At 41.3% G+C, this 27,300-nt stretch overlaps 1 protein-coding gene across 1 annotated transcript in view; it reads left to right on the forward strand.

Annotated features, from left to right (window-relative positions):
- The window catches only part of LOC138596926 (rho GTPase-activating protein 42), a 58,936-nt gene that overhangs the window by 20,743 nt on the left and 10,893 nt on the right, over window positions 1-27,300 (forward strand). Inside the window, exons 4-10 of the mRNA XM_069668403.1 lie at window positions 14,544-14,615; window positions 22,830-22,931; window positions 23,161-23,271; window positions 24,460-24,564; window positions 25,338-25,467; window positions 25,817-25,917; window positions 26,900-27,009. Of these exons, the coding sequence (XP_069524504.1) occupies window positions 14,544-14,615; window positions 22,830-22,931; window positions 23,161-23,271; window positions 24,460-24,564; window positions 25,338-25,467; window positions 25,817-25,917; window positions 26,900-27,009 (731 nt within the window). The remainder of the gene's footprint in view (window positions 1-14,543; window positions 14,616-22,829; window positions 22,932-23,160; window positions 23,272-24,459; window positions 24,565-25,337; window positions 25,468-25,816; window positions 25,918-26,899; window positions 27,010-27,300) is intronic.

The following is a 27,300-nucleotide window of genomic DNA, read 5'->3' on the forward strand; positions in this document are numbered from 1 at the left end:
GCTCTGGAAAGGCCCAGGTGCTCGACTGAAATACAATGAGGTTGGAATTATCCCCAAAACTCAAAGTGTGTTTTACAAAGTCGCAGTAATAAGAAGTGAAGGATAGAATCAGGCCCTGGTTGTACGCAGTATATCAGAAACATGGAATGCCTCTTACTTTATTGGTTTTGCATTTATTTCAGAGTAATTGTTCCATATTTTCACCTCTAAGAGACTCTGAGTTATTCCTTTTCTACTTCTTTTGACCTTTTGACTTTCCAGCTTTATAGTTCACTGCCAGACTTGCAGAGCTTTATCGCTGTGAAAAAACCTGGACCTGCGCTGAGCATTTGTTCTGTAAAAGAAGGCACTTTAGTGGGTGGTAGTGAAAGGTGCCTCAAGGCAGGAATTACCTTAGTCCACATGCTTCAGCTGTGCATCTGATTTACCAAGTCTGATATGCAAATGAGACCAGCTGCAGGTTTTCAGTCATAGGCTTTGTAACTAACTGAGACATTTTCATTAGGACTCCGTTCTCCGTGAAGGAGCAGAGTACAAACTTTTTATAGCCACTTTTTCAGTCTAAGAGGGCGAGTGTTTGATGCAGAAAAGATTAACTTTGGAATAAAACTTTAAATGGGGAGCGCAGATGAGACTTATAGAACAAACACTCAGAAGTTTTAGGTGCTTCTAAGAATATTAAAATGGTGGATTGTTTACATATGGATGCACAGATATACTGTGCCTTAAAATAGTAGCAGCTAAAACACAGGTCCGTGCTATGTTAATAGAGACTCAACATGAGCATCTCCTGCTGACATTCAAAGTGCAGCTAAATTTTATGATGGACAGAGTTGCCCTTTCGAAGACATGGGTCACCTCTGTGCAGGCCATGCAGCTTTATGGGACATCCTGTCATCCTAATCAATTTGACAAGCATAAAGTCACCGCTCATGAATTAATATCTCCTGTGGAGCTGGCGGAGCGTGCTTTTTCCCCCCAAAGCTCTGATTCTTGTAAATGATTTAATTGCTGTAGATTATGCATGGCCTGTAACAGCCGTGTCAGGCACAACTGGTAATATCTGGCTAATTTAGCAGTGATGCAGATCCTGAAAATATTTCCCTCAAGAGGATAATGTCATATGGTTTTAATTTAATTTATCGTTTCTAAAATACCTTCATCTTTTTTATGCGACTCCTTTTAACTCACCTGAAACTATGATCAGTCAGTCCATTTGCAACTTTAGTCAATCCTGGTCATTGTGTGTTCAGCGTGCAGCATAAAATACAGCACACCAGCAAGTTTGTTTTTATTGCTAGTTTTATTTTTTTACCTCATTTTTATGTAGCATCGGGATCGCCTGAAGGTCTCCTGACCTATGAAAGAGCCAAAGGTGGTTGTAAAAGGATGTGGGGAAGTGGTTTGCATTATTTAGGAATGTTCTGTGTTTTGGATGCACTGAGCATTGTTTTATGTGAATGCTGAATCTGTGTTGAGACCTGAGTTCTCCTGCTCGTGGAGCCGTGCGGGCCGTGCATACAGAGCTGAGACTTTGTTCTTACTGAGACATTATGAATGCGATGCTGTTAGACACAGTCGGTGTGTTGTGGAGGCTCCACTCCTCCTGGAGAAGCAAATAATTTGCAAGCAATTAGTTTGTAATGTCTTTGTGGTGTTTTTTTTTTTTTACACTGTGTAGCTGTTTCGGTCTTTGCAGTGAATGTGTATCCAGTTCTTTTTCAGCGCACTGACACACTGTGGAAGCTGAAGTCACACCCTGCGCAGCAACATTTTTGAAGTACCTGATAATTTATGTTTGGTTCACAAAGATTAGAATTAAGTCACTCTCGTGTTTTATAACAGCAATTTAGCACATCTTTCTGTTAGAGTGGTGTGAATAAAAGCACATTTTTTAGATCATCCTGGGTTTGATGTGAAAAGACTCGCAAATAAACTCAGTGTGACGCAGGAACGGTTGGCTCTCACTGTCCCGAGTGCCTCAAACTAGGTTCTGGCATATGTTTGTGACTCTGTCTTCCTGGTGAAGTGGTGGTCATCTGATGACTGTCGAGATATATCAGAGTAGATTTGGGCACTCCAGGTTGCACGGTACGTAAAAAGACCTCTTTATTTGCATCAAAGTTGCAAATCTGGATGGCACAGAGAGGGAACACAACTTTACACCTTGACATGTTTACATCATTTGCATGCACAAGTTATAGAAACACAGAAGAAAGGCATATTAATGCAGCTGTTTGCAGGTTTTCTTTAAAAATACTCATCTAATTCTAAAGGGAGCAAAGAGACGAACACAAATCAACATGACAAGCAGAGTCACGGCTGAGCTGCATAACAAACATTAAATGACTACACAGCTGAGTAGGAGGGAAACTGTAGTACAACAAGGAAATACACCATCGCACTGTAATGGAAATAAACTTAATCAATCAAAGCAGCTATGACTGTAGTCACAGAGCCTATAGGAGGCTGTGCTTCACTCAGCTGTGTGAGAATGAATAAGTAAAAACCTTTTCGTAGCACACACGACACCCTCCCTCGTATACTGTACCCCTCTCTACTTGCCTCAAAACCGATCTTTTTTACATCATCTGTTTTCTCTTCACCTAGCCGCCCTGAGATCAGAGGAATATGAAAGTAACACAGCTCTGATCTCTGCTCTATGAGCTGTGATGTTTGTGATGCTGGAAGGAAAGCGGTTTCTGTACATGAAGATACAATATTTTAACTCCCTTGGGATACAAGTGCCAGCAATAACTTATGTCACATACAAACATGATGTCTTTAAATCCACATGAAGTGAAAACAACTTCTTGATATAGTTTTCCAAGAAGATTAAACTGGAATGGTGCTTACTTTGAAGTGAAAGGAACCTTTTTTTCCTGCTGCTCCTATAAATGAACTGTAAACTGCTAATGACTCGCCTCACACGGGGGTGTAGAGCTGTGACTGACATTGCTTAATAAGCTGTTGTAGGTGCTGTGCTCATTTTCAAGCTCCTTTCTTACAGAATCAGCCTGTTTATACCAGGTTCGGTTTTATTTGGCAGGCTGCCAGGGCCGTGACTTACACCACAGACATTTCTGTCTTGATTTCCAAATCTGACTCTCATTCATAGTTTTCACAACACTGCCACGCTGGCATAAAATGAGCTCCGTCATAAATAACTGCTCTTTTAAAAGATGCTCTTTTATGTTGTCTGTGCTTAAAAACAGACTCGGCATGGGAAACTGCACAAACTGCCCTTACCCCGATATATAGAGTTAAACTTTCATCACTTTGGAGATAAGAAAGCAGCTTTCCTGCTGTTTTGGAACAAGATGGACATTGTGATTGGCCCAACTTAAATCTTTTTAAACGGTAGGGGGGCTAAAGTTATAGTTTCGAAGCTCTCAGTTCGTTGACACCCAGTTTAGGAATACTGAAATTGCAAGGGCTTTTCTCAGTGGGTAACAGACTCAATTAACATTGTGTTAACTCATTTGGCAAATGAAAGAGACTTAAAGTGGTAATCTCAAAGTTTTGTTCTCTTTGGCGGCACCTATGGTGATAAACGGTAATTGCAGGAGCACACTTCCCAGATATCCAAACAGTGTCGCATGTGTGACGTCCACAGTTGGCTCCGGTTGTAACTCTTGATTTTCCTGGCTGACGGTCACTTTCCTTTTTAGACTGTTTGCTTCATCTGAGCGTCGAGTTTGTTTCTTTTTCTTTGGATTTTCACTTATTGTTGAAGTTGTATCTGTAGTCATCCATCTTTTCTTTGTTTGTTCAGCCATAGTAGATTAACCCTAACTCTAAATGCAAAGGCTTCATCAGTGGGCCATAGGCTCAGTCACCGTTGTGTTACCTCATTCAACGATACATCGTGACTTAACAGACATTTATTTAAATAACTTCCAGATTATCACTTTAGTTAACAATTCACAAGAATTCACAAATACAAATCAGTCTGGAATCTCTCCATATTTTTATTAAGGGTGTTATTAACAGTAATTAACAGTTATAACAGTTATAACAACTTTATAACACTATAAACAGAACCAGGAAGCGGCAGCCATTTTGCTTGTATACAAAAGTGCCTTAATGGCGCTCCTCTGTCAGTGACCATCTGAAACCCCCCAGTATAAAATAAACTGTTTTGATTGGCCCGACCTGAATCATGCCGGATGGAGGAGGAGGGGGGCCAGACGTGTGTGCCAAAGCAAATGAAACATGAGATCCGGTTTTATCTGGTTCACAGGCCTCTATACAACCCTTCATTAAAATGCAGTTTTTTTGTCTCTGTAATTTGGATATAACATTTAGCCATATTGCAGTTTGGATAATATTAGATTAATTGTGCATCTTTCCATCTGCAGGGCTCTATTGGCATTTCTGTTTTGTTACCTGCTTTGTATGCTGGTGTCTGGTTGATTTCTATTTCTGGTGAACCAAAGACACAAAATCAGGGATGACAGCGAACAAATGAGAATGTGGAGCTGATGTGTGTGTGATTACCAGGGAGAGAGGTGCCAAGCATGCATATTCAGCTCTCTGTCATTGGCTTAAATATTGTTCAGTGTCAGATTATGAAAGACAAAAGCTTAATTGTCAGAGCACTTTGCACTGAACAGCTTTCGTTTTAAAATTCACCAACTGTCACATGAGAGAAAGCAATGAGGACATTCCTTAAATGTCTTCCAGATCAGCGCTGCCATACTGCGTGCCTCTGATTGGGTGAGAAAGGAAAGGAAGTGCAGATGACCAGAAGGTTTAATGTGTAATATGAAAGCGCTTAAACCAACACATGCATGAACTCTCTCTTAACAAGGGAAGTACACCATCCTCAAACATGAAATACTGTGCATTGTAGCAGTGGAGACCTGCCTCTCTGCCATACTCTAAACTCAATGGCTGCCAGATGGTGTTTCTGTTTGTAGGGGTTGTTACTGCTAATAGAATGCAGCACACAGATGTGGCAGTCACTGCAATGCATCGGTAAAAAGAAACATGTCACACAGACTGAGTGGGTGTAAACTTTCAGCAGCAGATCCTAAAATACGACCCATGAATCTCAACATCCCTCCTTATCCCACATCTGGACTGGATGAGAGCTAAAAATAGAAGATGCAGACTGATAAGAGACACTGAAACGCAGACATGTCAAAGCATACAAACAGGAAAGCTGAATGTCTCTAATGAAACCCACTGTCCTTTAACCAGCAGACTGTATATCAGAGGTGCCTCAGCTGCAGGGGGTAGACTCTCACCAGTAGTTTCTGCTGGCCTTGTCAAGCATGACGTGTTTTATTGTCTGTTGGTTTGGCGGGTGGCCAGGCCTGAAATCTCTTTACTTGTGCACTTTGTGATTGGCTTACCAGCTACCCAAGTGTGCTATTCCACGTGAAGACTTCCCAAATGCTATCTGTTTAAAAAGATTTCTGCTGTAATTCCCCTGCTGATAACCCTGCGGCAGCATAAGAAGAGTGAGAGTGGTTAGAGTTCTGCATGGGTTGAGAAGGTTCAGCACGGCTGAGCGTGGATGGCATTTAGGAGTGGAAGGGCAGTGCCCTGATGTTGTGGCTTCTGGAGTGATGATCATAACCCCCTGGGAGGGAGCCTTTTACGGCGGAGGTGGAAAACAGATTGTTTTCCTGTTGTTCAGATCAGATGCAGCTTCTTCTCTAACTTGTACAATATATTTAGAGTAAAAAACTTTTTACTTGGTATGTTAAAGTGATAATCTCGAAGACTTTCATTTAAATAAATGTCTGTTAAGTCACTATCTATCGCTGAATGAGGTAACACAATGGTGATTGAGCCTATGGCCCACTGATGAAAGCCTTTGCATTTTCAGTATTACAGACTGGGTGTCTGTGGCGACTTTAGCTGAAAAAAATCACAAGTGGCGACTGCAGTTAGTGACGTGTTTTCCATCACCCAGCAGTGGTTGGTCTGCCAGAGAGGGTAGGCAGAGCTAAGCGGCTGCTTTTCCGCTCTCTGCAAGTGTTGCGAGTAAACAGTAATCTACTATGGCTGAACAAACAAAGAAAAGATGGATGACTACAGATACAACTTCAAAAAGAAGTGAAAATCCAAAGAAGAACAAACAAACTCGACGCTCAGATGAAGCAAACAGTCTAAAAAGGAAAGCGACCGTCAGCGAGGAAAATCAAGAGTTACAACCGGAGCCGACCGTGGACGTCACACATGCAACACTGTCTAGATATCTGGGAAGTGTGCTCCTGCAATTACCGTTTATCGCCACAGGTGCCGCCAAAGAGAACGAAACTTTGAGATTACCACTTTAAGTCTCTTTCATTTGCCAAATGAGTTAACACAATGTTAATTGAGGCTGTTGCCCACTGGGAAAAGCCCTTGCAATTTCAGTATTCCTAAACTGGGTGTCAAGTCCATCACCCAGCAGTTGTGGTCTGCCAGAGAAGAAGGTGCAAGATATAATCAATTTCTAAAGAAGAAAAATAACTTCAAATAAAATAAGATTCTACAGTTAAAACCGTCTGTGAGGATGTTGTTTCACTCCTCGATGCTCAGATATTTGATGTATCAGTGTCAGGTTGTAGGTATTTTGAATGATGGGACCTGCTGTTTGTCTTTTTATTCTGCTGTCTGCTGCTCTTGTTGTGGGATCTTGTGTCAGTGAAAGGGTGTTTTTGGCAGCGGTGTGTTAAGAGTGCTTTCACACAAAGACACCTCAGCTAGTCCTTAATGCAAGTTCAGAAATCAAGCATCCTGCACTTACAGGACACACATTTTGTGTTTGAGCTCTTGCAGCTCATAAATGCATCTAATGTAACATGACGTCAGTGCTTCAGGTCTCATTGTGCCTCATTTAAGGTTTGAATCAGAAAAACAAGCTGGCATGAAAAGCTCTCTGTTCTTTAGTTGTATCTCTCAAATCTTAGACAGCTTGGCAGAATTCTCTAAGCTGTAGCATCGTATTTTTCTCTCCCTTATTATGTGTAAGACATCTTGTAATTCACTTCTCATTTCCCTGCTTCTCTACGAGATGAGCAAAACCAGTCCCTTAAGTGCTGATTTTCTGCCCTGCGCTGTATTTATTCCCTGCGTTGAGAGTTTTCCTTTGGTTTACATTTACTTTAACAGCCTTTAAACACGTACAATTACACGTAATTTGTCTATGCCACAGAACTGAAACCAAATGGTAAAAAATGTGTGTCTATGTGTGGGCTGAGACATTTGCTGCTGCTGTTTTCTCAGGATTTAACAGTACAGTAACTCGGCTCTGCGGGTAACTTGTGTGCTGGCCTGTGAACTGAGGAATGTCCCGTTGACCCTGGAACAAGAGTTTGAAATAAAGGCAGTCATTGTTCTGCTACATGCAGGGTGGCTTGTTTAATGAAAGTCTGAAAGTATTTGGAACGGACAGTATCAAACCTTTGTGCTATCCACCACAGCAGTTAGCATAAGCCAAAGATATCACTGTGTACCATGTATCCTTTTTCACCTCAATCCTAAATATGTGTACACTGACAGTCAAAATATTCTCCTAGAACACAGACTGCTTTGTTTTCAACACATACAGATACATTATACAGCATTTAAACCACGATTACAATCCTGGCTCTCATTCTTTAAAGTGTCTGTTAAACAAAAATATCTTTTAAATGATCCAACAAAGAACAAAACCCTGCACATCCTACAGACTTTCTGGCAAACCTGAGTTACTTAAACAAGGCAAACCATATTGACAGGGTGCTTTTCGGATGTATTTCCACATCATGTGTCTCACAGGAGTCGATGTCTGTCACTGTTTTAAAGCCCGTCCATGCTGCACTGCAGCGATTTCTTTTTTCCTGGTTGTCTCTCTGCTTTGTGCGTATGTGTCACTTATAGCAAACAGCATAGCAAGGTCGCAGATTCCTCTTAAAGAGAGCCTTTTCTCTGCTGATGTGAACAGTCTGCAGACAGCTGTTTCTTCGGAAAGTGTTGAAAGCAAAGGAGGCATTTAGACAGACACTAGAAGAGCTGTTTGCTGACATAATGTATTTCCTGTCGTCGTCTGCGCTAAAGAGAGACTGGATCCCACAGAGCCGGGCGGGCTGAAATACCTCTCCCAGGCGAGGCTTTTTATGCTTCCATATATCAACCTGAAGGTTCACCAGGCACTCATTAATTAATACATGAAATATGGTGCTTAAATATCTATGTAACTTTAGCAGACAAATTATCCTGCTCACTCAGAGTCCTAGGTAAACTCCGCGTGCCAGCTTTACTAACTTACTGACGGCCAGCTACATTTTTTAGGATCCAATTGAATTTTTTATGACCACAGTTGGGCTGCTGTTGTAAATGTTTAGCTTCAGTGCATTAGGGCTGCAGTGGAGGTACGGCTGTACTTTTGCAGTGGTTCTCCTCGCATAATCCGACCCACTCACACACATGACTGACAGCAACGCTTCCTGTTTGGACACACAGGTATCATGAGTAAATAATAACACTATTTTTAAGTTGCTGTCAGTCCCCCCCACTGAGTTCAAGCTTAGCATTCAGAATAACACAAGCTTTCAGGTAACACTCACAAGAAATGAAAGATATTGTTGAACCTAACATTTCAAACAGCAGTGACATATTAGTGATTTATGGGAAGGTCTTTTATAAATGATACGTACAGTAAATCTAAAAGCTGCTTTTCATATCAACTTTCATTAATCTATTATGGGAACGTAATCAGGATTTTCATCTTAAAAGCTAAACTTAAATGTTTACTCTAAATGTACCTTAAACTGACGATCCTGAAGGTTTCAGTTTCGTTCTCTTGGGCGCCACCTAATGGCGATAAACGGCAATTGCGGGAGGACACTTCTCGTTTAACCAGACGTCCACGGTTGGCTCCGGTTGATTTTCCTCTTTAGACTGTTTGCATTCATCTGAGCGTCCAATCTGTTTCTTTTTCTTTGGATTTTCACTTATTGTTGAAGTTGTATCTGTAGTCATCCATCTTTTCTTTGTTTGTTCAGCCATAGTAGATTACTGTTTACTCGCAACACTTGCAGAGACGAGAAAAGCAGCCGCTTAGCTCCGCCTACCCTCTCTGGCAGACCAACCACTGCCGGCTGATGGAAACACGTCACTAACTGGGCGCCGTTTGTGATTTTTACCGCGAATGTCGCCACAGACACCCAGTCTGTAATACTGCGAATGCATTGGCTTTCATCAGTGGGCCATAGCCTCAATCACCATTGTGTTGCCTCATGCTGTGATAGATAGAGACTGAACAGACATTTATTTAAATGAAAATCTTCGAGGTTATTACTTTAAATCTCTGTTGTAATATAAATAGACTGTTTAAGAACCATCAACAGTTTAATAAACTGTGATAAACACACAGAGTCAAGTACTCCACAGAGGACTTAAACTCAGGTATCAGCAAGCATTACAGTATATCACAGGCAACCAAACCACTCCTTACACAAACAACAGGAAACCCTCATGGGACCCACACAGCAGCTACTGTCTCCATTTCAGTGTCTGCCTCATACCCACGGCTCACTCACCGATGAAATGTGTAGGGCAAACGTGTCACATCTACTCTCACACTGTTCTGCGACTCTGTGCAGAGGGTTTGTTTTTATATCGGAGCTCATAAAAGTGAGGGGAGGATGACTTTTCAGGTGGTTGCAGGTGCTCGTCCTGCACCAGATAAAGATTTAGCTCTGCGATGAGATTGTAACCCCCTGCTACACACACAATCACACACAATCACACACAATCACACACACACACAATCACACACAATCACACACACACACAATCACACACAATCACACACACACTCATATCTTCCTTCAAAACAATCTGCAGACAGAAGTGACTGAACACAGAGCTACAGCACTCCCTCTTTTAATGAAGGTCATATCACAGCGTCGGCATGCACTGGGATGTTTCATTCTGTCATAATGATGATAGCAATAATGTTTATTATGCATTTAACACTTTAATAATTAGGTTGTGGGAGCTTTGCTTACACCTACTTTAATGAGTAAGGATAATTCCTTGTGGTTGCTGCTGCTGTCATTGTGGTTACTGGTGTAAGTGTTGTTTTCAACAGGAGGAAAACACAGCCATGTTTACCCCTCAGCAGATCTACAAGAGGCATATATATATATATTCCCTCAGCTTTACCTGTCGCTGTCTCTCCGCTGGATTTTTACATTTAATAAAAGGGCGAAATTGTACTTTCAAATCAGCTGCATTCCAGTCGTAAAGGCCCGAGTTGATCATTCACACATGACAGCTAAACTTAAGTGAGGACCTGATGGGAAAATGTAATCACCTCCAAGGACGAAGACCACTTTCAGTATGCAGTATATAAATTCATACATTATTATTTTCTCACCTGCAGACCTCTTCATGCTGTCAAGCTTTATAACCTCAAAAATTTTCATGTAAATAAATGTCTGTTAAGTCTCTATCTATCACTGAATGAGGTAACACAATGGTGATTGAGCCTATGGCCCGCTGATGAAAGACTTTGCATTTGCAGTATTACAGACTGGGTGTCTGTGGCGACTTTCACTGTAACAATCACAAGCGGCGCCCAGTTGCTGACGTGTTTTCCATCAGCCAGCAGTGGTTGGTCTGCCAGAGAGGGTAGGCGGAGCTAAGCGGCTGCTTTTCCGCTCTCTGCAAGTGTTGCGAGTAAACAGTAATCTAGTATGGCTGAACAAACAAAGAAAAGATGGATGACTATAGATACAACTTCAAAAATAAGTGAAAATCTAAAGACAAAGAAACAAATTTAAAGATAACCTTTGGGAGATTATGCTCGATTGATTAGAATTACATCTCAAAACAAACAGTGTTTTATTTCTGTGTTTTATGTACTTTTAGGAGATCTGTAACTTGTTCAACATCTAACTTGTGCTTTAAGAAAATCCAGATTTGTCTCTACAGAGGCTATATATTTTAGTTTCGGGACTTTAAGACCTCATCACTTTGTTTTCTCAGCCTGGTTGCAGCACACCTTCAGGAAAGAAATCAATACTGGCCAAAAGCATACTTTATGAAACAGTTGTGTGTAATCAGTTGGCTTCATTTTGAATATAAATGTAATATTTTTTGATCATTACGATGTGCTATAAATCACAATAAGGTGTTTCGTATTATTTTCCACTTCAGATATAAAACTATCTGTGAATTTTTGACCTGTTCCTGAGAGAGGCTTTTACTAACTTGTCAAAGTTGGCAGATTTTTACTGGCAGGCACAGACCAATTAAACACCCACTTGTAAAAGCCCTGGTGCCTTTTTCCCGAACTCTCTTCTCTGCCTGGTTCAATGCTCAGATGTTGAATGTGAGAGGGAAATTGCTCAAATACAACCTTTTGAATGATCACGGTGACCAAGCAAGCCGTTATGACATCTCTCTGACCTCCAAAGACGGCAGGACTGTTGTGTGTTTGAGATGTAGACGCTTTGCATTGTAGAAGCAGATATTTTCTTTTACTGTGAGGACACTGTCCAAATGGAACGGGCATAAACCTATAAAGCAGTTACCACCCTGATTTCTGTACTGTAACCACTGAGACAGAGCAGTACACTGTTAAATGCCACAGTGATTATAACCTATAGGCATATAGAATAAAAACAAACACAAACAGATCCTTGCACTGAATGCGGTCGATATAAGCTGTTTCAATAGAAACAAATGCGTTTTTAATGGGCAGTGTTTGAATAAGACAGAGGAGAAGTTGTGTTTTCAAACTTTCAGCTTTACTTTACAGATATTTTTTTTCACAGAAGACACAGACAAATGTAAATCGGTACACTCTTGATTATTCAATTTAGTCTGACCTCAGTGGCATTCTGATTTGTCTCTGCACATTAACCTCAGAACAAGACTTTTGATCCTCCTGATATTTGGGCTGCTATAAGCGGGAGCGAGGGAAATGCAGCACATTGACATTCCTCCCCCTATCTGGTAATGAAATTGCTTAGCGCTATTGCATCCTTTCAAGCATCACACTGTGCTCGCTCATATGGATTTAATCCTGTTTAGAGAAGCTGTTGCTGACGGCATTCGGCACAATGCCAGTTTGAAAGTAATCCATTGAGTCTTAAATAAGTTGGCCTCTCTCAAGTATAAATATCTAAATCAGCTTATTGGAAATTAATAATCCAAAGTGATCGGAAATAATGAGAATTCCAACTCATGACAAGATGATTACAGTCTATTTTGTCTGTGTTCTGCATTGCATATGATGCATGCTCAATGCCACTAAAAAAACACTTGTGTCATTTTAAGATTGATTGTGGGTTTAAAACATTAAATGTGTTGTGCACAGTGAGGTTTTAGATAAGTCAGTTTCCAGTAAACTCAACAACCAGGCCAATGAAATTCAAGAAAGAATAAAAATTGCTTTTATTCAGTTCCAAATATTAGACCATAATCTCAAAAGCTTATAGTGCAGTAAATTCAATTGTCCTGTCCATTTAACTGAAAACGACAAAAGCTAATGGTATTAGAAATTTACATTTAAAGCATGGGGATACTGTAGGCTCCATTATACTGAAAGCATGGGAGATAAGACAGAGGAAATAGCATTATTACAATGGCAGAGTAGTGTGGCTCTTGCTGTTGACACAGTAGATAACAGGATGACTGGAGGATTTTAACAGCTACATTTGATGACCGCTAAATGTCCTCTGCGCTCCTAATGGAGTGTCACTTTTAACCAAATTGCCTTGGTTTATCTTACAGGAGTACTCTCCTTGATGTGCTTCTGAAATGCCTTTAAATCCCATCTGGTGGCAGCTTGTGATACAGGCTCTGAATGGTTGTGTTGCGTGTGACGGGATGTATACATACAGTCAAATTTATTACAAGAGGTACTGTTTCTAATTTCATTGCTAGCTTTAATAATAAGATGCAGCACACGTGTGATGAAAGTGATGACCTTTGCTGAAATGGTAATTCTATAGTGAGAACAGAGTGTCAACCTCGGTAGCATCACAGATCCAGTCTGCAGGTTTTTGCTCCGACTACATAATCCACTGTGTTTTTTCCAATCAATTAAATGATTATTTAGCCTATAATGATCAAAAAATGTATGCACTCTATAGTAATAATTAAGAAAATGGAACAAAAACAGTCTGTGTTATGTACTCTACTTCTTCCTTGCAAAACATTACAACTTCTAAAAGTAGCATAATTATGCAAAACTGCACCAGCAAAATGATGAAATCTCACTTTACTGCTCCCTATAGAGTAAACAAAGAATGCATATTATGAAGGAAACAGTGATTGCAGTATTATTTAGTAAATATTTGAAACCATAATAAAGTGTAACCACCATAACAGCTGAACAAGATTATGGTTTCCCGTGTGAAACGTCTGTCTATATTTAAAGGACCACAAATATCACTGTGTAATTAAAGTGCATTATTACAACAAAGCTACAAATGTACTCTCCAGGCTTACGACATCTCACAGCGCTGCATGTAAAAGGATAAGGAAACATTTCAGGCTCAGAGAAATTGTTGCTTCCTTTTGAAGTCGCTCGTTCTGCTTGGGTGACGGAGCTGAGAGGGTTATTTTGGGACAATGAAAATACTGTGATTAATGGTTCGCAACAAAAACACTATCCCGAGACGGTGTGTGGCGAGAGTACTGTATCTGTGGAGCTGATAGTCCATCTGAGCCCACACCTCTAAATTAGTGTTGGTATCATAGGTGTATTATAGAGCCCAGCCTTCGTTTTATATCACACGCTCACCACACAGAATAACACCTTAAATCAGCCTAAGAGCCAGGTTATGTGTGACAGCGCCTCCTGTAGAGCGGCCCCACCAGTCTGATGTCATCTGATCTCAGCTGATGGAAGCCCATCCACAGGAAATTCAGAAGCACCTTAATGGCACCTTTCTGAAACGCTCAATCGCGACAATTGAGCTTGGACGGTAATTGGTACAATACGTCTCGCCTGATCTGTTTCTGTCGGGGGCGAGGAGGCAGAGGGCCCCATGAGAGAGACCTTTTACTCCGACGTGACGCAGGAGAGGTCACCGTTATGTGGAGACATACCTCAAGCATTTAAATGCATTGCAGCTGCAGTTGTTAAGCTCCCTCATCTGCTGCCCTGTGTCATATTTCAGCGAGATTTGACAATGCTGGTGCTTCGCAGCTCCCGTAAAAAGGCTCCATTTTCTTCCATCTAGCAGAGCCATTGTTGAGTGCTCTATCTCTTATCTCTGCTGCACTCATTTGGGGAACCTCACCGTCGCACATTGTTCATTGTCACGGGCTTAAGAGATACTAATGAATATGATTGCTCTATCCTCCTTGTGTTTGGGCTCAATGCAAATGTATTTGACTTGATGATTCTCGGCGCTATAATTTCCTGTGTGTCATGGCAGGACCATTGTAATAGAACTGAATGAGTATTAGATTAAAAGTTTTTGTGATATTATTCCTTCTGATAGTCGTTTTGAATTATTCAGGAGGTTACAATAGGTCACATCACACCTTTCAGCCTGACACCTGCCCCCCTCTGTATTTCTCTTTATTTTTCATTCCAGATTCAGAATGCAGATGATGTGTTGATTACTCCCTTGGAAAAATTTCGGAAGGAGCAAATCGGTGCCGCGAAGGTAAGAGACCACCTACACGCGCAATTAGCAGTTGAACAGCAGAGGGTATTTCGTGTGTTCTGACATCCTCGTCCTCACCCCCTTCATCTCCCCTACGGTATGTAAATCGTTAATTAAAAGCAAAATGTGACACTGCCAAGACAAGTGACTTAATCAGACGGATAGTGGGTATAAACAAAGCTGTCAGTTCGCGAGGGTGATATTAAAAGACACTAAGACATGTAGGTTGACAGGGTAGCGAGTTTATGTTTGGTTGAAGGTTGCAGAAAGAACTCAATAATTATCTCTCTACGGCAGACACACACTCACAAATCGCTTTGGGTTTTTATTTTCAAAAATAAATTATATTTTACAAGTGACATATTGGAAAAATCACATTAATAAATGGCTCACTGCATTTAAAAAAATATTCCATTTCATGTATTTCTATGCAAATAGCCAACTTGAAAATATGCAAAATCAGTGTGTGACTCTCTTCAGCATCACAGTTTCTTTTTTCAGAGATGCTGCATGTTCAAGCACTCAGGACTTTCTGAAAGTCTTAATAATCTGATATCTGTACATTATCTTAAGTCACAGCATTCACAATGTTTGTAATCCGATAGCTGTATTCCTGTTACATGTAATGCATTCCTACATAACCTATTGCACATAGAGGATTGACATCAGTATGGGTTCTGCAGAGTGTTGCTTGCAGGCATCCTGGTTCCACAGTGGCTACGTTGTTGAAGTCTGCGTTGACTGCAAAGAACAGTGTGGGCTTGTTGCTACAAGCCATGCTTTCATTCCTGGCCAACGCAAAGGCATAAAATGAAAGTAGAGCAGCTTGTTTGTGGTCATTCCCATGGTGAGATCACACATGAGCGAGCTGGTAGAACTCGAGCCTTTACACCGATCTCCCACTGAGTCCACTGCAAACTCTCCTCTCCACTCTGTGAATCATTTGCACATCTTTACATAGCTCTAACCACTGGGTGGAACATTACAGCCTCAAAGTCACACTCCCTCTCGTCTTGATTTATTTTACATGACTTGACAGCCACTGGTCTTCAAAAGAAGTCATTTTACTTTGCTCTATCGGTGTCTTCCTTCTTCAAGCCGGCAATGTAAAGGAGCTATTTTTCCTCTCAGCGCTGAGGTGTGAACATCAATCACTCCTTTTCACCGGCCAGACTAAATAACCATTGTCGCTCCATGTCTCAACATCACAAGCATCTACTGTAATGAAATGGCACATTTTCCTGCCATCTCTTCCTCACTCCCCCTCCCATCACATTGCTCCGTGTTATTGCATCGACTCTCTATGTTTATAAAATGGTTTCTTAAAAGCCACAGCCCCCTTCACTCCCACTACCTCTTATTTCCTCCGACCACTTCCTCCTAATGGCTCTCTGCTCCTGCGGCCCATCCCCCCGCTAAACATTAGCCCAACTAGAGTGAGATAAAAGGCAGACATCACGAGTGGCTGAGCAACTTTCCACTGTTCCGAGAATCTGAGAGAGATCTGCAGGCTGTCTGACCCTTCCAGTTACTGCGCTTCGTGTCTGTGAACGTCAGATGGACAAACGGGGAGCTCTTGCCTTATTTGGGTATACTGCGAGTAATCCCACTGAGGTTACGTACCAGTGTATCAGCTTCCTAGGCACAAGCACAACACTTCCATGGCCATAACACGCCAGCAGATTGGCTGCAGATACATATTAGGCTCAGTCTGCTTCGCACAAAACTGAACCAAATGTTTTGGAATAAAACTTTTAAGCGTATAACAAATACACATCAGGAGAGCCACGAGAATTCAAACAATCATGTTTTTCACTGGAACATTCACTCACCATATGTGCTGGCTGCCAAACCCAGATGTAGAAGTGAAATTATTGTCACACTTCTTTCAGTTTCAGACAGGTTTGTGTGAGCTGAAAGTTGGTAAATTCCCAGGTAAAAAAGAACAATACTTTCAGAACTGAAATAAGGAATGGAAATATGTCCTGGTTTCAATGCATGTCTGCTGTTTGCCGTCACTGCGTCAGCTCTTCTATTTCTTCACTATGTGCAAACTTTTCCTGCAACTTAGACGTAAACCTTCAGTCTGAACTCTCACACAGACCTCCTGCTCTGGGCTGTGCTCGTTGATTTTCTGAACCATTCGAGGTAAACTGCCTGAAGCTGGGCCCACACTATTTCTATATGTGTTTGTTGGCTGTCAGTTTTTTAAGGCCATGAAATTTAAACACACCTCAGGGACACTTTGTCAAGAAAGTACCAGGGGGTGTCAAACTGGTGGGTGGCAGTCCTGCTCTCTGAAATATTGACAACATTATATTCCCGTTCAAAGATCTGCAGCATTAGGGGCACCATAGGGGTCCCCCACTAGCTGCGTGTGTAGAATTAGTGCTAACAGGCCCAGATGGGAGTCAGATGGCCACCGATAATTTGAGCTGTCCTCTTCCGACGAAGAGTGCAGAGACATCACTCAGATGGTTCTAGGCTAGTTTTCGTCTCTAGAGGCTCGAATGACATTTGCTTTCATGCAATGAAATCCCAAAATATGCTAACCAGGGCGCTGAGGAGTAAAGGGCGTCAATTAGGAGATGTACACCAGCTGTGGGCTACTTTTCCATCATACAAGTGTGAACAGTTTATATTCTGTAACTTACTTTGGGATGTTGGTAAGTCAATAGTCCTCGGTTTTTATTTTGTTTTCTTTTAACCTGTTCGAATAAATAAATTAATAAATGTACCCATTTCAAGCACATACTCCTCTACATATTTCTTTACAGAATGTTACTGACATCAGGATCAGAATCAGCTTCATTGGCCCAGTATGTGGGGACATAGAAGGAATTGACTCCGGGTTTTCTTTGCTCTCAATGTGCAGACACACATACTAAACAGACTAAACTTAACAACAAGGACAGGTTAGACAAGGTAACACAGACACTTAGACACTAAAACTACTATATACAGACCTATGGATATACATGTATTTTACAAGTTATTAAAGTCGAGGTGAAATGAAAAATGTAATTTTAATCCTTTTAGATCACATCTTCGGTAATATTGTGCATCTATTTGACAATATAGGCCAAAAGAAAATCAGTTTCTTCATATTCTTATGTCAAAATCCGATCATTTTTTCTTCCGGTAAAACTAAATTTCGTGCGTGCTTACGTAAGTCAGCACCAAACAATTTCAACCAATCAATCTGCAACATTTAGCCGCAGAGCACCAAGAACGCTCGGTCAGTAAGCTAGCTACTGCGCTGTGAAGAACGTCTGTCTACGCCCACTTCTCAACGATCAAATCAAATTCCTCTAATGATATGTCCCGCCTGCACGTCCTGTTTCACTCGGAAATACGTCACGATACGGAAGCTAGATACTCTCCAAATGCCGTTTCAGTTCGACTTTAATATATACATTATTTAAAGACAACACAACAACATTTATAGACGGGAGACAACAGTGCACTGGTGCAATAGAGAGTGCAAAGGTGCTGAGACAAATATGGTTGTGAATCAGAATAGTCTTCTATATAGTGTTGAAATTGAAAGTTAAAATTGTAATTTATCCCTTTTTTTGTCAACAAACTAGCCTAACCCTTTGTAACTTATGATTTGACCGTTAAACTCTTCACACTGTCTCTATATCAAACGTCGTGACCACTGTTGCCCAGTGTATTGCCCAGTATACAGCACAATGTTACCATCTGCACTTCAAACCCGGCACAAGTCCAAACTCTGAACACAGATGATCAAAGAAGAAATTGATGTACTGCAGATATGCAAATCATATTGCATAATAAACTTTACAGATCGTCAGCTAATTGAGCTGACAGCGCTGCAGATGGCAGTCAGACTGCAGATTTAGGCTAGCTGCACAAACAACCAAATGCATGAAGAAGGTGATGCACATTAAATATATTTCTTTTCATTATTCTCATGGCTGTGCCGTCACAGTGCGCTGCCCAATAAAGCAGAAACACCATTAAAGAATCTTTCAGAAAGTAATTACTTTTTCTCCTGATCACCAGAATTTCACAAGGCAGCCGAGGTAGACCTTGAGAGGTCGGCCTCTACCTGTTTGAAAGCAGCAGCCATCCACTGCAAATGTATCGGCCTATTGCTGTTTGCAAATGAAATATGTATGAAATTAGTTCATACAAAAACAGAGACATCAAACAGAATTAATTTAAAGGACCTGACAGTTCGGGTAAATCAGAACTGTTGTGTAATATTATGTAACGTTTGGAAATATTCAATGCACTATGAAATATAAAACAAATGGAACAAATGGAATCCTCTAACACTTTATTTACTGTTGATTTTATGTTCACATTTCTTCACATAATCAACAAAAGTCGTTACTGATTGTCAGCGACAGCTCATCTCACTGTTCGGTTGTGAGTCTGTGTTTCATTTAAGTTTTTTAATGTGAGAATTCATGGACTTTTTCAGGCATATATTGACGGACATCTTTATTCTAACCTTTTATCTCCCTGACAGTATCTGCTCTGTGCTACCATTAAACAATGACTATATATGGATCATTTTGAAGGCTTGTAGTTTTTATGTATTTTCCTCCAGTGTATTTACTGTTCTCTGGAGCTGAAAATGACACTGAACGCAGGACTGAGTGTTCATATCTCTGCCCCCTCTCTGTGGTGAGCCTTCCCCGGAAATCTTCACTTTCTTTGGGAGTAATAAGCAGAATAGTTTTGAAATGATCTTCATAGATAATCACAAAACCGGCCAACAGTTAAAGTTCACAAACTGTAAACTGGACGCAAAAACAAACTCTAAATTGATCCTCATTACAAATATCTGTATCCTTTAGAAGAAAGCCTCAGTGTTGACATTAGATAACTTCCTGTTACCTCAAACATAATTAGGGTATTCTGAGGGAGCTCCTTAGTCACAGGCGTAGTCAAGGCAACGCTGACCAGTGACGTCGTCCAAAGCAAACACTCCTGTGATGTGTCATCTTAACAAAGACTTCCAAACTTCCTGATGATTCAGGTTGTCCTTTCCCTCTCGTTATCTCTCTGGTTATGTGAGGAGAGCAGGGTTTAGGTTGAGCATTCCTGACAGGGAGAAGCCTAAGGCATCCCTATAGGGTTTAGTATAGTCCTATATTCATGCAGAGCTTGTCGACACCTTTTTTACACCATAATAATAACGGAACCTTTGAAGGTTATCCTAAGATATCCCTTTTATTCTCCATGCAGCTGTGCTCGCACTTTGTATCTCAGTTCAGATTCAAAGGAGATATGACCGTCACCAACACAGTGTGCAGAGTTTTGTACTTTTATTTTGAAAACTTCAGATTTATTGCATCATGTGTCAGAGAGAACAAAGACTAAAGCCTTGCAGTTTGCCTGACACGCACACACTAAATACGGCTTATTTAGAAGTCTGGGTATTTGTTTTCAACTCCTCAGAAGCAGATGTTTGTAATTACTCTGTGTTAATTGGCCGACTTCTTGCTGTCTGTGATGTCTCCTCAGGAAGTGGGATTTCAGGTAAAGAGGGAGACATCTTTTGGCTTTGCAGCAAAGTTACCGAACTCAGGCTGAAGCCTTGTGTTCTCCCCCGTGGAAGCGAGACCGGCTCGTGTGTAGTGGAGCATCAAAATAACCTGGATATTGCTATTTAATCGCCGTCCTGGACCCCTGCTCCAATTAGCTGTCTCCTAATGAGCTTATAGAGATAGGTTGCAGAGTTCCCCCTTTCATGTCACCGCTCGGAGAATCCATTTAAAATGAATGTGTGATGAAAAATACTGCATGTGACACGTCGCTAGCCATTGATGTTTTCATTATTCCAAGGTGTTGGATGGAAATGAGAAGGTGTAGTGTGCTAGTGCGTGATATCTGGGCTTCTCTCTTCTACATACAAAACATAGACGCACTGGACCTCTCTTGCCGCTTACAGCTGTTACCATAGTGATGAGACATACAGGAATGAGGGCCCTGAGGCTCATTAGGGCCAGTGTCAAACTCGCGATGTACGGCAGGCGTCCAAATATTCCTCCTGCCGTCTTTCTGCCTGTTCTCAGCATCTTTTTTTATACAGCAAACAGAGAACAACGGATCAGAGGAAAAGCTGCATTTTGTCTCCTATTTTTTTTCTCCCTGCAATGTTACATTAAGAATTAGCAAGCTCACCCGTCCTACAGCTGGCATCAAAGTGCTTTTAACAGCATCATGAGGCTTGCCAGTTAGAAATTCCACTACAGAGGGATCTGCATCAGAATATTCTCTTCCTGCATCTGATTTATTCATGAGCGCGAACAAAGCAATCAGATGAGGAAATCTCCCAAGTGGTAGGTTCATGTGTGTTTTGTGCACCACAGAGTGTTGGGAAGTGCTCCGGCTCTATCCATTCCCTGCCAGCTGATTACTCTGGGGCGCTGGCATTAGTTTGTGTCAGAAACTTGTGTGCTTCAGGGTATATATCTATTCACATCTATGTCCTCTGCCACCACGTGTCTGGCTTCAAAGCCTTTTGCCTGCACTGCTCCCCCCTTCTCTAGGAGGGTCTTTGCAATTTAAATTGCTCATATTCCACTCTGATTGCACAAACATATCCGGGGGGGTTGGGGTGGAAGTGCGCTCACCACATGGGCAAACCAACAAACACCTGGTGTTTCTTCGAGGGTATCATTACGATCACGCCAGTTTATACACGTCCTGCCTGGATCAAAACAAAGCAAGGCACTTTAGGTGACTTAATCAGGGTGGCTCTGCCTCACAGACTCGCTGCAGCTCTGAGTCACTCCCCACTTTGTGTAAGTGTGAAAGAGTCATTGCAGACGTACAGAGGAGTTTTCTGGCATGCCCACACTGGTCAGCCGAGCTAGGAGATTCCTGTTGTGACTGCAGGGCTCTAAAGCTCTTAATTTAATGTGATCCCTAGTGTGTGTGTGTGTGTGTGTGTCTGTGCAGGGCTTGTGTGTATGTGTGTTGGTTTCTTCCTCAGGGCAACAGTTGTGTGCCTGCACACTAAATAATGTCACGTCGACAGCAGTAAGATACTTTTGTTCTCTAACGGCAAACACATGATCCTAAAGGGAAATTTATTTCCTGTCAGTGAGATATCATATTTTATTACATGTTTATTTTGCCATCCACTCATAAGTGTTGTCTTTTTTTCCCGAATAGTCGGCACACACACAATTGATTTTCCTCCCCACTCCTGAAAAGATCATCCCTGGGTCAGACATGACAGGAAAGATGGAAATAAGATGCTACTACAAGAAATTATCTATTGATTTTTGTGCTGGACTTGTTTTAGTTATGTAGGAGGGTTACAGTGTCTTGTGGTGAATTCGTCCACTGTGTTTAACTGCTGTGGGGGTTGCTGAGGCAGAACACTGTTCTAGGTCATATCAGTAGCTAGTAGATTAGACTTGCTAAATTTCAGGGCCATGGGAATGAAAACAAACAAGCAGGATCTGGTTACATTGCCTGTTTCCTCACACTTTCCCCACCCCCCTCTGCTCTGCCTCTCCACAAACCACTTTATGAATGTTTGGATAGTGAGATGGGCATTAAGTGGGCAAGCTCGGTTTAGAGGTCAGCCTTGAAGATGAGACACTTGAATGCCCTCATACAGACAGGTTCTCTCTGCTTGGGCAGAGTTTGATTAAGGCCCAAAAAGTCGATCTTTTTTTTTTTTGTTCGGGGTGAAATGTTAGATCTCTTAGTCTATGCTTTATAGATGGGCATCTGGCATGAAAAACCCATTTCCTGTTCCTTCCTCCGAGCCTTCTGGGACACTCTGTCTGAATCCTGGGACTCATGACTATAGAGCTTGACTTGTCTTTGCAGGTGGAGCATAAGAAGGAAGAAAAAAACACACAGCGTGCAGCCAGTCCTGTCCGTAACAGTGCCACATGCATTGTGCTGTTGATGATTTGCAGTGCATTTTATTCAGTGTATTTTGCTGTGAACTTATGTCACCGACTGTGGCCCTGTCAGAACACTAGCATACATTTATTTTGATAATTTATACTCCTTATTGACCACCAGTAGATCAAGCACATGCCTTTTTTATGACCTGTAACAATCTATAGGAATTTAAATGGCATTTGCCGAATGCCATGTGAAAATGTAGTGAGACTTCCACCTAGTGGCAGTACGTCACACACACCCAGGAAAGTGTGACACACTCGGGATACTGTTTAAGCTTTTCATGTGTCTTGTGAAACCTTTTAGGAGGGGAAGAAGAAATTCGATAAGGAAACAGAGAAATACTACTCCACGCTTGAGAGACACCTCAGCTTGTCATCCAAAAAGAAGGAAGCATATCTGCAGGAGGTAAAAGCAAAACTAATTTTCTTATCCTCAACATGTCTTTAAATAATGCTATTTTATGGTCCGGGAAGTGTCTCCTAAAAATGAAGCTTGAGTTTGTGCACTGCTCTTTCAGCACACACTGTTTCCAGGTGCTGGTAATAAGCATTAACTCTTTGTCCACACGGTGCTCGCCCAGTTTGACCCCTGTCATTGTTATGGCTCTAACCCCCGTGTGTTTGCTCCTCCTCAGGCTGACACGCAGATTGATAAGGAGAGACAGCTCTTTTATGACGCCTCCCTTGAGTATGTTTTCAAAATACAAGAAGTGCAAGAAAAAAAGAAGTTTGAGTTTGTCGAGCCGGTAAGAGACGTCTCCTTTTTACATGTTTCTGCTCTTAGTGCTGAATGCCTTTTGAAGATGCAGTAATTGCCTTTTAATTTGTAAAAGTACAAGTATAGTTTAAGTGGCACACACTCAAAATAGCACACAATAATTGTACTTACTGCTAATGGAAGTGGCTTTTTAAGTGTCTCTTGTATCGTCTCCTGAGTGAAGACACAATTACACATCTCTCACAGGTATACATCTACGCTTGTATTCTACATATTTCTCATCTGCATCACAAATTCTCCGTGACATGGTCGATCCATTTGGGGGAGGGAGTGGGTTCAATTGGATAGTGGTTGTTGTCAAACAAAACAAGACAAACCGCAAGCACAAATATAAGCCTCTGTAAAAGCCCAAACCTTTCACATATGTGGAGTCAATTCTAACATCTTTAGTGGAAACATTAAGTTCTCTAGGTGTTAAATGTCTGGGAACCTGAGATGGGAGCAAAGTGGCTGCTTTGTTGTTTGTTTATATCGACTGGCAGGTCACCCAGAACCCAGACCAGAAATGTAAATGTGCAGGCTCCAGGTAGTGGAGGGGAAAGTGACAAGGCTCGGCCTCGCCTGTGATGAATATGGGCACAAATAAGATGCTTCATCCTTGAACATTTGACATACCAGGTCTCATCTTGGATATATTTATTCAGTGGCTATGTCCTCAGGATGCTGGAGAATCAAACAATGCTGTCAGTGCCTTTTTTTCTAAGATTGTTACGCTTGTTTGTGAGTTATACAGAAAACAAGATCAATATGTGTCAGAAATATAGAATTTAAACTTTCTGAAACTTTCCTTGTTGTTGCCTTACTCCCATGTGCAATGTTTAGTGCATCAACACTTTTACATTTGGCACTGCAATATGTGCATAATAACAATAGCTCTACTCCAAAAGTGGATATAAACACAGAGTGTGACTTTGACTGAAACCACAGAATCAAAACAACTTCTGAACTTCTGCAAACCTAAAATCACGACAGACTGCATTCCCCATGTGTTGGAGATTCTCTATGATAAATGTGTGATTTAAAAAGTCATTATTTCAGATGTTCACTTTAAGTTGCAATGTACCTTAATAAAGTGTTCTCTCTGGTGTGAAACTGCAATCAAGCTCTATATTGTTATTCACTCAGTAAATCAACTCTAAATATTCTTCCTCTCCAGCTCCTGGCCTTTCTTCAGGGTTTGTTTACATTCTACCATGAAGGATACGAGCTGGCTCATGAATTTGATCCGTACAAACAGCAGCTCCAGTTCAACCTACAGAACGTAAGTCTCCACACCTTAGGGGTTGTACACAAAGGCAACCAGCCACGTAATCAGATTCTGCAGCTTATCTCACGCCGACATAACAAGCCGAGTTTTCACAAATGGATAGCTGTGTGATTAAATGAGAGTCTTTGCTGCACTGAGGATCAATATTGTCAGAATGTTGTATTGCAGGCAGTCACTGCAGGCTATTTAATGGTAATGCGTCAAAAAAAAGAGTTAGCATTGGGAGTAAAACTGCAGCTGTAGTCATGACCCCTCCTTCCACCACCATGACCTCACCACTTGTAGCCCGAGGGCCCAAATTTCTCTCTGACCCAAAATGTCAGCACCGCTGCCCTGACAGTTTTCTCTGCCTGACCCTCTCTCCACGTCCTCAGATGCAGAGAGCTCTAATAAGAGCCTGAGAAGGTGAGGCTGTCTCAGCATCTCTCGAGTAAGGGAAAGAAAGCAGCCTCATGCTGATCTTTTGACACAAAATAAGAGGATTCACGGGAGTCTTAATTTTGAATCACCTGAAGTGCGTTTTCCAATATAAATGTCATTTATATACATTTCTGTGTCAGTGTTTCCAAATGGTTTGTCAGAATGATAGCTGATCTTAAAGCTGCACAAATACAAAGCATTTTTCACGCCGTTTCTTGTTTGAGTCTGCTCCTTGATGTAGATAAAATGTGGGTGTTTTTGAGATGAGAAATTGAAGAAGAAATGCTGGTACACAAGTCTTCCTCTCTTAGTGCACTTACAATCCTATATTTTTATTTTCTGAGCAGACACGGAACAATTTTGAGAGCACCAAGCAGGAAGTGGAGAAGCTGATGAAGAGGATAAGGTCTGCAGATCAGGACTATAAACCCCCCGGCCAGTGGACGATGGAAGGCTTCCTGTACGTCCAGGAGAAACGTGAGTCTTTCCAGCCAGGCTCCCAGCCAGCCAGACCCCCCAGCCCACTTATAAGTGCATGTTTTACATCCATCATCATGAACATGTCTAGAGTTCTCCCAGGCCTCTGCAGAAGAGATTCTCTCACACAGTGCTCATAATTCATCCTGTTTACTGATTCACTTTGATGTGCTCTCAAACAAGGGGGGAGATACTCGAGTGGTAGATTTTTATCAGCAGTGATAAACAACTTTTGATTTATCACACTTTAATTGCAAATTGATTTTCAGAAGTCTTTCCAGAAGCCTGCAATTCAGAGAAAAATATTTTGGCTCAACCACTATCTTGTTCTTTTTTTATCCTGTCCTAGGTCCTCTGGGATGCACTTGGACACGTCACTACTGCACATATGAGAAAGGCAGCAAGACCTTCACCATGAGCACCACAGAAAATAAGTCAGCAGCTAAACAGGTATTTTAGATGAGCTGCACAAACAAATGATAAAAGCTGAAAAACACAGAGCAAGTATAATCTTTGTGGGTAACACAAAGAACCCCTTTGAGGCTTTCAGAATGTTTCACCCGGGGGGGAAAAAAGGGAAAAAAAGTCAAGATGACAGAAGTGCGAATTGGGAACAGAAAACAAAAGACTCGTTAACTCAAAGAGGACCAAAACGCTTCAAAGATAACTAAATCCACAAATAACAAGAAAGTGAAAGTCATAAAAATACCTCAACAGAGAAAGTTAGGTTTTTTTTCTTTTGTACACAAGCCACTGTACAGATCTACTTCATTTGAATGTATGTTTATGCTCTATCTATCGCTGAATGAGGTAACACAATGTTGATGGCCCACTGATGAAAGTCTTTGCATTTGCCGTACATCGGATTTCTATGGACTGGCTGTCTGTGGCGACTTTCGCAGAAAAATCACAAGCGGAGCCCAGTTAGTGACGCGTTTTCCGTCAGCCAGCAGTGGTTGGTCTGTCAGAGAGGGTAGGCGGAGCTAAGCGGCTGCACTTCAGGTTTCTGTAAGCATTGTGAGGAAACAGTAATCTACTATGGCTGAACAAACAAAGAAAAGATTGAAGATGACTACAGATACAACTTCAAAAATAAGTGAAAATCCAAAGAAAAAGAAACAAACTCGATGCTCAGAAGAATGGAAACAGTCTACAAATGAAAGTGAGGAAAAGCAAGACTTAGAACCATGACAAAGGGAGCGAGCTGTACACGTCTGGTTAACGTGGGAAAAGTGCCCTAGTAATTACTGACTATTGGAAGTGGGAGGTGCTGAAGCGCACAAGAATTGAAATCTTCACGATTTTATCTTTAAGGACTTAATAGGATGAAAAAAAAGAGTTAAGACTTTTGTTAATATTCCAAGGGAAGAATTCATTAGTCATTATTCATTTCAATTTATATTTATCAATGAATTGTTTGTTTGTTTTTCAGAATGGGCTTGTCCTGAACCAAGCAGAGATGTTCAAGCTGAAGTCCTGCATCCGGAGGAAAACGGACTCCATCGACAAACGCTTCTGCTTTGATATCGAAGTGGTGGAGAGGTCTGTGACTGTGTGAATCATCTACATTTACCCAAATAATGTCTTGTCACTTACATGGACTGAAAACATATACACACAAAACCTGATATTTAATACTACTACCACCTCCTCTAGCATGTTGAGATCTGTTTTCCATCACTATTTAGGACAGTGCTTATGAAGATAACTTGGGTGGGGAAAGCTACAGATCAACAAATACTTATCCAACAACAGTTTGATGTTACTATACTGTGAAGCTTACATTGGCTTCTGGAAAAAGACTGGAAATAATACCATTACACTACTCAAGAC

Source organism: Semicossyphus pulcher, unplaced genomic scaffold, assembly GCF_022749685.1.
Source record: "Semicossyphus pulcher isolate SPU_LCO1_2020_fin unplaced genomic scaffold, fSemPul1.0.p SCAF_19, whole genome shotgun sequence".
Classification (NCBI taxonomy): Eukaryota; Metazoa; Chordata; class Actinopteri; order Labriformes; family Labridae; genus Semicossyphus; species Semicossyphus pulcher.